A 12890-nucleotide genomic window follows, 5' to 3' on the forward strand; every position below is an offset into this window, starting at 1 on the left:
CAAATCTTTACGAGGTGTATCCAATATCCATGGATGTCAGTGTCACAGTGAAGATAAAAAATCGACAATCAAGAGGCGGATTTTTCATTCTCAAGTACTTAACAGGATCCAAAATGAACCTTCAAGGATATTCAGTAATGATTAAAATATACATAAGAAAAAATTACATTTGATTCCTTGTCTTTTTGTTTATCTACCATACTTTTGTAGCTCTACAGAAAACAAAACAAGAGTTTTGTAAAAAAAAGCAAAAATCGTTAGTCAGTTGATGGTATAAGGGAGAGAAGACTTTTCGACTTACCCCATTCACGGTTATCTAATGGGCAAACTTGTCTAGTCTTCAACCATCTGGATATACAATGAAAATGAAAAGCGTGCTAATGAATAAAAATGAAGATGACAAAAAAGACGCGTAGAATCAGTTAAGGATCATCAATGAAAAAAGTTTGATTTCATAAAATCGAGCAAACTGACGTTACAAGTTCCCCAAGCGACTGTGCATTCCTCGTTTGTCGCGCTAGCTTGATTGGCTTGACACTCAATGCCTATCAAGGCAAAGATCAAGGAAAATTGTCAGCACTGTCATCCAGAGTTGTACTTGCATGGATAAAGAAGGTATGAAAAACCAACAGAGGTCCATGATATGATTCCTAAAGATTACCAAGATCGCGAACATTAGCTTCTCATCATCGAAACTATAGTCGATTAAAGAGTACGAATGTAAGACCAACTAACCGACAGATAGCGCAATTATCAACAACGATATCCCAGGCCCATAAAGCTACCGCGTTCCACTAAAGTGCCAAACCGACAAGAGATAAGTGAAAGAATTTCGCCAAAGAGAAAACAGATCGAATGACCTTTTTAACGACAAATCTCTTAGGAGCAGAATTAGAAGATTCAGCAACTTGTTTGGTCTCATCTACTTCCATTGCTTCAGACATCTTGATATTGAGCTATTGGGTTTTGTGTTTGTGAGGTGGATTGTGTGTGTTCGAGTGTTGGAAGTCGAATGAAGGGTTGGCTGAGGTTCTGATTGGAAATTCAAGCCAAGAGGGTTGGATTGCCCTTTGTTTCTTTATTTACAGTTAAGAGGCTCACTCTAAGTACATAAGCCGGACTTAAGCTTAAGAGTTGTAATGTTAAATGCCTTTTAGAGCACCCACTATGGTGGGAGTGTTTTATCGTAAAGTTTGCGTTCCTGAGCGCGAAGTTTGATCATGCGTGTTTTACCAAAGTTGGTAACCGCGTGAAATCCACTATGGGATGATTTATTGTCTGCTTTCCCTAGTTCCTACAATAAATCAAGTCGTAGGCTTGCGTAAATCTGAGCACACGAAGTGCAAGACTTGACGCAGCCGTACGGACCGCAGGTCTAAAACAGGTCCATAGTGGACATGTTGGTATTTTAGCGTTAGGGTAACGCTAAATCACCGAGTTAACGCAACCATAGTGGGTGCTCTAAGCACAACCTTCTACAAAATGTTCTACGAGAAAGAACTCTGACCTGTTATCAATTCAGGTTTTATAATGTTAGCTATAAGTTATCACAAGTTGATAACTGATCTTTGGTTCTGTTCAAGGAGATTAAAGACTTATAATGTATTCAATAAAGGATGAAATTAACAACATATCAGATAAAACAACTTCAGTCACTGTGCCCATGGAGAGCGCCCCAGACGTCGGGGGCTCCAACAAGTACAAAGGCTTCCCTTTGTACTCTTGAGGGCCCCCGACGTCTAGGGCGCCCTCCATGGGCACAGTGAGTATTGATTATAGTGAAAAGATAGAAATGTACTTACTTCTCTTCCCAAAGATGGGAAAGAGAAGTAAATTGAAGAGAGACAACTACTATAAGTAACTAATTCGTTGAAACTCATTGGGGCAATTAATTAACATTGTAAGTCTCCTTTTGCTTGACAATATTTTCAAGTTAACCATTTTACTCGTATATCCGACTCTTCTCTAGACTGATTTTTCTCTGTCAATTGCACACTTCAACATACTTTACCCAACTATACTCAGTATAGTATCCTTTCACCAACTATACCTGGAAAAGTGTTATACATGTTTTCCATCAAATTATGCAACTATACTGCACAGTATAGTTTGATATATCTGAGTATAGTTCATCTATACTATACCAAGTATAGTTCATCTATACTATACCAAGTATAGTTCAAGCTCAGTATAGTTTGACTATACTATACTAAGTATAGTCGAGTATAGTATAGTATAGTTGCAGCCTTGATTCCTGCACAAGCTGTGAAAAGGGTTTGGAAAAGAGTTGTGCAACACTTTCAGTTTGACCACAGGATGTGCAACAGAAGATGTAGCACTGTGTCCTTGTGGCAGTCGCCCTACAACAAGCGCACACAGAATGCCTTTGAGGCACAAAGGCAACTCGTGTGCGCTTGTTGACAAGCAAACACCACAGAGACATGGTGTAGGATCAGTTGATAGGTCTACAAACATTTTTGGGTTAGAATAACAGATGATAAGATGTGCCATGGGTAAGTTACTTGCACTGCCGGCATTAAAGAGGTTCTCAGATGGGAATATGAGATAGTCACAAAGGCTGTCTGTTCCCTACGACCCATATTCCAATCTGGGAACCTCCTTAATGCTGGCAGTGTTGGTCCATTCCCTAACCTGATGAGGCATTTACAGGATGGAGTCAGATGCCTGAGGCCCCCAAGGGGCCTCTGAACTTGAGTGAGGCTATGCAATTTTGTGAACAAACCACCTTGGAGGATCACTACTGTGATTGTGAGAAACTCTTGTGCAGGATGACAAGGAGGTGGAATTTTACACAGGGTGCTTTACACCGTGTTTGTTGGTGTAAAGTCAACCCAGTGTAAAAATCAAAGTTAGGGCCCTTTTTTTGAATTTTATACATATTTTCATCTTTTTTGTCCGTGTAAGAGAACTCGGTGTAAAGATGTCAGTGTAAAAGTACGGAACCCGGTTGATACTTATAATTTTACACTGTGCTTTTTACACCAAAAGTTACGGTGTAAAAAATGTCAGCGTAAAAATCAAGACTAGCCCTGTAAAGTTGAATTTTACACTGAGTCCTCATTACACCAAGCCAGCCTGTGTAAACACAGCCAGCGTAAAAATAAATTTTATCACATTGAAAGTGTAATTTTACACCGGCTCGCAGAATATATAACACTGACATTTTAAAATTTGTTTTAAGTCAGAAAAAAAACAGAAAATCATTTGATATTACTTGATATCAAATGACAGTTCACATCATGTATACATCAACTTTATTTATAGTAACGGAAGGAAAGATACAAGCCAAAAAAACATCATGCACGTCGCTGGCGCCTTGTTCTGGGTTTTTCCTCGCCCTCTGATACCACCACATTATCTTCTTTGACGTGCTTGTCATCCCCATCTTCAAGAACCACCCAGCCTTTCCAATTGGCTTTCTTAGGTGCTTCTGCTGAACACCCAAAACAAATCAGCTGAGACAATCAAAGTGACTACAGAGGATTGGATGCACACCTTTCTTAACTTTTGCGTCTTTGGAAACGGGGGCCTTGGAAGCCTGTGATTTGGCCTGACACTTTTTGGGCGTTGCTGTCGGGAAAAGAGAGAAAAGGAATCGTCAGTTAGCTGTTTGGATCATCAATATGTAATGAAGCTTTTTTTATACCTGCTTTAGATTTTGTCGCAGGTGCAAGTTTGGCGACATCATGATCAATGTCCACTTCCATGGCGGCCGCAGCTGCGTCTTCAAAATAATCAAATTTAATCTTTTCCTCCTTGTTGACTTCCTTCTTCTTACACTACGCCAGATCACTGATTTACCACTGAGTTTAGAAAATTGAAACTGTAGAAAAATATCACCAATACAGGAGAGGTCAGAAAAATTTGAAAAAATAACGATTCCATTCATGGGTGCTGTCCCCTCATTTTGCATATTTTTGCATATTTTTGCCATGATTTTTGAAGTCTTCCCAAAGCAAACTGCTCACAGGGGATATTATGTCAGAAACTCAAATTTGGTCCAAAACTAGCAATATTTGGGCAAAAACCTCCAAGCACAAAGATATGAGTATTTTTGTTCAATCATCTGAACACTTGCAATTTATGGAAGCCACATGATGGCTCTACAAGGTTTATTAAGGTGCTGAAGCCATTGTAGTAATGACTTCTATGCTTATATATGGTTCCTGCTGTGTACATCTCTTGATATATCTCACCCATTCTTGGAGACACACAACTTTTTTGTGCACCCAAGCTGTAGAGCCAGAGTGGCATTCAGAATGTCAAGACACTACATGTTTTGGAGCAAAATTGATGATTTTGTTGGTGTTGCAAGGTCACTGTGTCTCTACCTGCCAGTTTTGGACCAAAATTGGGTTTCTGACATTATTTGAATTGTGGTTGTAAAAATATGAAAAAATATGCCAGATGATTGGAATGCACCAAAGGGCCCAACCAAAATTTTTTCATATTTTTCTGACCCCTCCCAGCTTTTCCATAATTTTCTATGTCTGCTCAATTTTCTAAACTCAGCGGTAAATTTTCAATTTGGCGTAGTGTTAACTTCTTTCTTCTTGACCCCCTTCTTGACTTCCTTCACGTTGATGTCGTCCAATGTTTCCAAATCAGATGTATTCAAAGGTTCTTGATCTTGAGCGTGATTCTCTTCAGGGAGTCCCCCTCCAAAAGGAAATGTGCGAGTTGGCATGGAAAAGGGGATGGTGGAGTGCTTATTTGGAAATACCTTCATGAGGTCACGAATAGATTTTTCAATATGGGCCAATTCATCGCCCTGTGGCATCCGAGAGTAGAAAATCCAGCTGGTGGAAGGAGAACAGCCACCTATGCTGGTGACATCAGTACCTTCAAGCTGCGCAATACCTCCATTTTCACGCTTGTTGAAGTGCCATACACCCAGAATACCGCCGATGGACCTGATTACCCTACACCAATAATGAAAATGTGCCCAATAACCATGTGCAACCATCATGTAATCCACCCCACCAAGTACCATTCGAGCCGGCCAGTTGGTTTTGCCTTGATAAATTTTGTGCTTGTCCGCCGTCATTCCAGCTACGCCGTCCAAGTAGAAGTATAGATGTAGAGGTGCCGACTGTGGATCAAAGACAATGGTGAAGTTATTTTGCACAAATGACAGATTTTTGATGACTGGATTCACGTTTTCACGGGAGACTTTTGGCTTCGATGGGTGACATTGATGGCACAATATCCCTTCTTTGGTAAAACCTTCCGAAAGCCACGTAGATATCAACTTGTGAACGTTGGCGTACGGAATTTTCGCATTTGTGAAGCTGTCTCTCATCAATCTGATGATTGCTCGACGTTGGTTGGTAACTTGAATATGCTTCGAATTGCGAAGACAAGAGACCGTTTTCTTCATAGTGTATTCAAATAGAGGACTCAAAGAAGAGTTTTTGTCTGCAGCAGTCTCTCATAATAGCTCCATGAAGCCATCAGCCAAAGACAAGGCATCATTGGCATACGAGATAGATCGGGCTTGGACCCCCTCGTGAATGAGCCTTTGCCAACGTGCCATGCTTTGGGAAGAGCCATCCGCAGAAATTTTGAAGTTGCAACGTGCTGTGAAATGGCGCATGAGTAAGTTGACCAAATCCGAGCTGTTCACCGTTAAATATCAACTCCAAGAGGGGCCAAAAAGGGCGTAAAGGCTTTTGAGAGTGGCAGTCTGCCAACACTGGTTCAAAGAACCCGCCGTGGTCCCAGCGGTGTAAGATTGATAAGTTGTCATGGCACTTTGGTTGACGTTCTGCGATCCAACTGGTTGACCTAGTTTTTTGGGTTTGCTATGCTTTTTGTCGAGTAGTTTGTTGGTAGTGTCAGGTGCACGGCCGTCGTTGCGAGTGTACTTTTGTTTGGTTGGTGGTGCCATTCCTAAGGCGGTTACAACTTCCTCCCAAGTATCATGGGAGGTGCCACCATACGTGATCAAAATGCCCTTCTGAACTGCGTGGTAATCCTTCTCCATGCACTGGGCAAACACAATTAGCTGAATGATACCAAGTATCACATTGCATTTGCCATCGCTGAGCGTGAAAGTGACCCACTGGCATCAGCAATTTTTTTCTAAATGGATCAGATCAAATCGGAGAGAAGAAAATAAATAATTTGAAAGAAAACTTACCACAGGATGTGATAGACACGATGCATGGACTCTTGTCCATTTGTAGTCATAGGCAAGTCCGGTCGTCATTGAGGAGCGATTTATTCGTCGTCGTTCTCTTTGCCGGGCAAGGGAGGATTGTCTTCCGGCATCCGCTTTCGGGCGGGAAATAACATTGCTTGGACGTTGGAAGCCCCCCACCAATCTAGCCATGTTTTGGCTAGAGGGAACAGCCGGCGTAATTTGTCAAACCTTGCATTAAGGTCTGGTAAACCGGGTCCATCTGGGAGAAGTAATTCCTTACATTTCTTTTCTTCTCCCAGTTTCCCTGTTTGGAAAGCACATCAAAGTATAAATTCCACAAGAAATTTGTCAGAGATGATGAGAAATTTTCACAGAAGATTGACTCACCACCTGCCTCAAGTTTACAATCTTACCGTTTTTCTGAATTTCAGTGACAGACTGATGGAAGTGCCATCTACATCCATGCAATTTAGATAAGGCTACATTTTTATCGTGGCAATTAAAGACCTCCATGTACGCGTCCTGAAAGCCAACTTTCTGAGCTAGAGAAAAATCCACTACTTGTTCCACCATCATCCCCTTGTTCTTTTCGGACATATCAGTTTTTTGAATCTGTTGTAGTAGGTTTTTGAAATGGATCTTGTAGTGTTCCGCGAACAGCCCGCCGAGCCATGAAAATAGCACAGGTACCCATCGTTTTAAAGTTTCACAGTACTTTGAAGTGGTCAATAAGTAACCATTTTTGAAAAAACGATAAGTCACGTCTGATAGAAGACCCCCCGTATACATGTTGGATTTCTCGTCTGGTTCAATCAAAACTTCCGACATCCATTTTGTCTGGAAACTTATGTGAGCATCATGTCCGGCCACAGATGAAGAAATAAAATTCAGGCCTTTCCTGTAGGAATTATTAAAGCATTAGACTATATCAAACTTTCTTTACGAGAAAGTCTGATGTTGCTCACCATGACCAATCCATCATGGTACAGAGCCACTTATCACCTGCTTCGGGGTCTTGGGTGTTAGTCATTATACCGGCCTGGGCTAGAAAATCACGTTGCAGGTAGCCTAGACAATCAGCATGGCCAAAGGAAGGATGAATATCCGTGACTGATTTGATTGGTTCTGACCCCACATGCGCGTCTCCAACCTGATGGTAAATTGTGTAAACAAAGAGGTCATTTATTGTGACTTTATTCAAAAAAACATGCGAAACATGTGAAGTGTAGTAGGAATGAACTCATACCTTCAATGGTAAAGGTCCGGTCTTGGGGTCGCTGATCATGCTTTCTTTCAGCTTATCTTTAGATATTGGATCCGCCTTCTTTGACTCGGGCCATTCATGATAATGAGTGCCTTGATGTCAAAGTAAACCCCAACCCTCCTCTTTGTTTGAGTCTAACTCAACATCCACTCAACAGGTAGCATTGCATGTGACATGATTTCGAAATCCTTTGCAGGAAGAGATAGGACAGGGTTTTAGTCTGTCCGTGATCATAATCAGAATTAGAGAGTCATGATTAGCACCAAAAGTACCAGCTTGACTTAGTCTTAGATGCAGACTCACATATCTACAGCAAGTTTTTTCGGACACGTTGGAGGTGAAGCAGCAAGGTGGCATTTCTTGTTGGTACATTTTATAACTCCCAAACAGTAGTATCACCTGATTATCAACTCTCTTTTCTTGGTCGTTTCCGTTCACATGGTGTGGGTCCAAGCAATAAAACGGAAATTCCGGGCAGGATGCTTGGGGTTGTTGACATAGACAGTGTTTCCGTTTGGATAAAGAGGATAGTTTTCCTCATCTACTTTGGAACCGTGATCAACAAAGGTTTTGTACAAACCTTTGTCAGTAGGTAGTCGGAGATTTGGACAGACTTGATGTAGGTCTGGCCGCGTAGGTTTCTTGGCAGCTGCTTCGACTTTAATCGGAGATGAAGCGATGCTCATGGTGGCCGGAGGTGAAGATGGAAAGTAAAGGTCTTCTTGATAACCGTTAAAAGATGTTAAGGAATAACACTTTTGACGGGGGACAGAATCACACAAAGTACTGAATACGTTTCCTTTGTCGCAAGAGGAAGACGTGGACACACACTCATCCAGTTCATTGTCAAATGGAAAGCTGGATGAGTGATTTTGAGGTGTATTCCGTGGAAATTCCACCGTTGCAAGGTCGCCATCATAGTGGGATGTGGCGTCTCCCATCTTGGGATTTGTATCAGTTGATTGATTCAAACAATCTTCAAACAATTTCAGAATATATAGCAAATAAGGGTCTTAGCGGATATGGCGTTGGAATATCTAGAGTCTTTTCGACTCCAGCCTTTATGGTCCAAATTGGGATCAGATTGATTTTAATGTTCATCCAATCTCCGGCTCACTGAGATGTGGGTATGCTTTGGATATTTGGTCATCTCATATGTTGAGGTATGTGTTGTTTGGATGTTGTCATGGGATTGTTTGTTGAAGGGCTTTGCAGCTGTGCGGTGTAAAGGATATGGTGTAAAATTAGAATTTCGAAGCTTCTGTGGTAATTTACCACAGGCCAGTTTCACACAGAGCGGGGTCAGTGTAAAGGGACCCCGTGTAAAATTCAAACTCGCCGGACGGTCCCAGATCATTACACTGTAACTATCTACACCGTAACTTTATGTGTAAAAGTCACGGTGTAAAATTACATGTATTGGCCGGGTTCCGTAATTTTACACTGACATCATTACACCGGGTTTTCTTACACGGACCAAAAAAAAATATATGTATAAAATTTAACAAAAAGGCCCTAACTTTGATTTTTACACAGGGTCGAGTTTACACAGGGTTGGGCGGTGTAAAGCAACCTGTGTAAAATTCTCCTACCCCTTAATTTATTCTCATTTGTTGATCATATACCTTGCAAAATTTAACCTCTTATGAAACAAGAAATGGAAAAAAGCTCATCATTTTGGTCAATTTTGAATGTTGTTGTCAATTTTTTTTGTGGCAATGTAAGATTGCACTTCGACTGTGTAGAATTGCATTTTTACACCAAGATTCTCTGTGTAAAAGTGGACTTTTGGCCGCAAGCCTGCATTTTTACACTGGAATTTTTGGTGTAAAACCGTTTGTGTAAAATTGCATATTACCCATGGGTTCCAGTTTTTGACACTGTGATTTCTTGCCAACACAAAATTCAAAATATCAATATAAAATTTGAAAATATGGGCATTTTTCAAATTTTGCACCAGGTCTGCTTTACACCGGGGTGTAAGGCTTGGAATTAGCCTGGCCTGGCCTCCAGAATCTAGGCGGAGCCGGAATCATCATTCTTGGTGACCAACCCGGCCCAGCCCAAAAAGAAAATGGTTGGTGTAAGTCTGTGTACAGACATTTTGACAAACATTGTGTTTTTTCGAAAATCTTGTCAACATGCAAAACCCGGGTTTTGCCACTGACTTGATTTGGCAGTCCACTAATTGGAAGAATACAGAAAAAAAATAAACCTGTAATCAAGCTGTTTCTCTGATTTTGGCCGCTGCAGAAACCTCGCTGGGGCTCGGGCCTTTGGCAAGGGACTTGGTTAAGTTTGCTGCAGAAACAACTTTCTCCAAAAAACATTTGTCAATCTTTCTTGAAACAGTTTGAAATTCCACCTTGCGTTTTTACACCACAAACGGGTGGAAAAATACAGGTCCCCTTTTTTAGTTCAGTTTTGCAACATAGGCTTCAATGGTTGCAGATATGTATGTTCCCTTTCATTGCATATCACTCTATTTTACTGTCTTGAATCACCAAAATCCTCAAATCATGTTAGTTGTGAAGGTCAGACTAGGTGCCACTGGTACAAGGCTAATCTGAGAGCTACAGTTTGTGGGTATTCAAGTGACCTGAAGCTGAATATGCAGTGGAAAACATGAGCACAAGTGAAACAAGAATAAAACAAAAGCCATCCTCATCAGATGAGATGACAAAGGTATCAGATCAACACAGACTACATAAAACTACAACAAAACTTCTCATTAAAATAGGTGTGATCATCTTATCTTGAAAAACTTAATGGTGATTTAATCATGGACAACAGACACATGTATGCACAGGATCTTACACGAGATGGGGTAATTAGGAATTCCTATGCCAGATTTTGACAAAAGTTCGTGAAATTATTTTCTACACAAGCTTATACTTGGTAGATGCCACTTGGACATTATGAATGGCGATCATTGTTGTGGAGGTGCTTGATTTTTTTGTTCCTCGGTCCCTTCTTTAATCATTCTTAAACTGAAAATCAATATACATACCGAAAATCTGTGGGATTTGTTTAATTGCTTGACATGGACTCTTCTCTGTGAAGATTAAATGATGACGTACCTCTGTTCTGGAGATCCGTCAGATCCATAAATGCTTTGTCCACCTTAGGTTCCAGCCCTGTTGGATGGTATTTGTTTTCTGAACTTCCTTCCACGGTTGTTTTCGGCGATCCGGCACATGTTACAAGCTCGTCTTGATCTCTTGTTCGATTCTGTTTCTTCAAGTAAAACCTCATTCCGATGATCAATGTGGAGCAAATCAAGTAGCAGGCCAATATCAATGACCAAGGGACAATGTTTCTAGGCTTGTACTGGGATTGCCACAGCTGGGGGGCTTGAGTAAGAATCGTAGTCACGAGATGATAACGGATAAAGCATTATGAATTTCGGTTGTCTGAAGTGAAGAAGCAACGGAGTTGGACCATACCAATGATGTTGCCAATACAGTAACCTGACCGTTTCAAATTAGGATAGCGAAGATATCTGTCAATATGCGATTACAAGGATACATTAAAGAGAGGGCGATCCTACCTATCATAGCTAACGATTGTACAGTTACTCGCTCTAACAATTGCCGTTCATAGATTGTGGATGGTCAGGTGAGGTCTAGTGGATAAACGCATTTGTCGCATGATATGCCGTTGTTTATATAAATCACAAACCGGAACTTACTGGTATGCCCGGCGGTAGTGGATGTGATCCATCCTAGTACAATGACAAATGGCTATGCATGGCCGGAGAATTGGAGATGGGTTAGGATTCAACCTGTTTCTGTACATAGATACATCAAGATAGGTTGTCGAAGCCGACTTACTGTCGAAGCAAACCAGCTAAGATAGATAGCGATGAGAAGCGCAACTTTCGAGCTCCAAGGAAATACGATAGAAATTATGGTGGCGCAGATGTTCGGTACCGACATAATTACTTCGTAGTTGGAAGAGAGTAAGAGTTTCAATAAATTTTGTTGTATCCCATGGTCAAGAGCGCATTAGATTGCTCCAATCGGAATGAAGGAAAATGCATGAACGTACTGGCTACGATAGCTCGTGAGTTTTTGAACGCTCTCACTAACAACACCCCGATGAGTATCGAGCCGGCTTGTACGAATCCAATGACCGAGCTCAAAAGTGTAGTAGAAAGCGTTGAATGTCCCAGAGATTTTATCTGAGTAAGAATGGCAAAAATCAATTTTGTAGATACAATGAGTTTCGGCCAGTCCTCATGAAGGCCGTTGAAGTCGAGAAAGAATAGGATGATGCTTACTATGAGTGATTGTTGGTTAGTGATGTTAGGTATGGTAGCCACAAGAGAATAGAAAAACCACACCCAGGTCTTGGGGTCTTTCAAAGCCTCCATAACTTGATGTCGCTTCAAATGCTTGTTCTCAACCTGAGGTGTGTAATTGAATTTTCACCCGTTATGGTCATCTCACAGTTCATGTGTTATTTCTAGAAACAACAGTCTCGACCATGACTTACGCCTGTCTGATTGACTTTGATGCGTAAGATAGCTTTCACCCTTTCGTCCGGTGTCAGAAACCAAGCGGTCGCAGGGGAGTCGGGAAAGAGAAAGAGCAACAGGAGTGATACACTCATTGTGATGATTGCCGTGAAAATGAAAAACCATTGCCAGGGATGGAACTACGTTGAGGTCATTGATCAGCTGATTTTTCAACGGGATGCAAACTATTATCCGAGCTTCGTGTGACTTACGCTTTTGCTGCGGATATGAAGCACACCAAAGCTAAGGAAGCTGCTAGTAGCCACCGAGATACCCTTGAGAAGAATAAATTAATAGCTTCAGCAACGCATCGCCGCATAAACCAGCCAGTCATAACTGTTTACATTCATCAGGAACCAGTAACCTGTTCTTGATCCTTGCTCTCGATGAGTGTAGAACCTATACATTTTACGTCACATCATGAGATCATCGCTCTGTGCGGGGATTGGAGTGAAGATATCTTACATTGAGGTGCTGATCATGAAAGCCGACGTAGCACATCCCTCGCAAGCTCCCAAGAGAAAGCGGCACAAAAATAATTGCCAGAAATTCTTGCACGCCTAGAAGCAGGGAATCCGAAATATGAGACAGTCGAACTTCGAGTGAGCCACAAGGGAGCAGGTAAAGGGCATATTCACTACTTGAGAGGCGACTAAAATCGCCCAAAGTATTCCATTGAAAGCTAGCCATTTTCCGACTGGGTAACGTTGAAGGGCGAGGTTCTGAGGATATTCAAACAGCAGGTATGATACTTTGCGCGTTGAAGGTGCGAAGATTGTAGCGAAGTCCGGCGTGTTAGTTTTTGTTAATCATCATGCACTCGAAGTACGTGCATTTAAAAGACTTGACTTACCATAAAATATGGTACCCAGCCAATTGTAGTCAGCCGCAGTCAGCTTCAAATCCTTTTGTAATCCGAGCAGAGCGGCGTTTCCTAAGGA

General features: G+C 41.5%; 3 protein-coding genes across 3 annotated transcripts; all 3 read right to left on the reverse strand.

The window, feature by feature from the left end:
- Nucleotides 1–189: 189 nt before the first annotated feature.
- MELLADRAFT_106109 (uncharacterized protein) lies at nucleotides 190–944 on the reverse strand (the record flags this gene model as incomplete). Its single annotated transcript, XM_007409574.1, has 6 exons — nucleotides 190–212; nucleotides 302–377; nucleotides 475–545; nucleotides 631–695; nucleotides 736–794; nucleotides 861–944. The coding sequence occupies 6 exons, from the start codon at nucleotides 942–944 to the stop codon at nucleotides 190–192; spliced, it is 378 nt and encodes a 125-aa protein (XP_007409636.1).
- A 4712-nt stretch (nucleotides 945–5656) lies between these two features.
- MELLADRAFT_86000 (uncharacterized protein) lies at nucleotides 5657–6355 on the reverse strand (the record flags this gene model as incomplete). Its single annotated transcript, XM_007409573.1, has 2 exons — nucleotides 5657–6085; nucleotides 6164–6355. The coding sequence occupies 2 exons, from the start codon at nucleotides 6353–6355 to the stop codon at nucleotides 5657–5659; spliced, it is 621 nt and encodes a 206-aa protein (XP_007409635.1).
- A 4105-nt stretch (nucleotides 6356–10460) lies between these two features.
- Nucleotides 10461–12890, reverse strand: MELLADRAFT_35740 (uncharacterized protein; the record flags this gene model as incomplete). Its single annotated transcript, XM_007409572.1, has 12 exons — nucleotides 10461–10783; nucleotides 10877–10932; nucleotides 11112–11173; nucleotides 11264–11373; nucleotides 11481–11613; nucleotides 11713–11838; nucleotides 11928–12089; nucleotides 12162–12224; nucleotides 12294–12348; nucleotides 12415–12509; nucleotides 12588–12700; nucleotides 12803–12890. Coding segments are annotated over 12 exons (1386 nt in total), but the record flags the coding sequence as incomplete, so codon positions are not given.

This window comes from Melampsora larici-populina (genome assembly GCF_000204055.1).
Source record: "Melampsora larici-populina 98AG31 unplaced genomic scaffold MELLAscaffold_16, whole genome shotgun sequence".
In the NCBI taxonomy this organism is placed as follows: domain Eukaryota; kingdom Fungi; phylum Basidiomycota; class Pucciniomycetes; order Pucciniales; family Melampsoraceae; genus Melampsora; species Melampsora laricis-populina.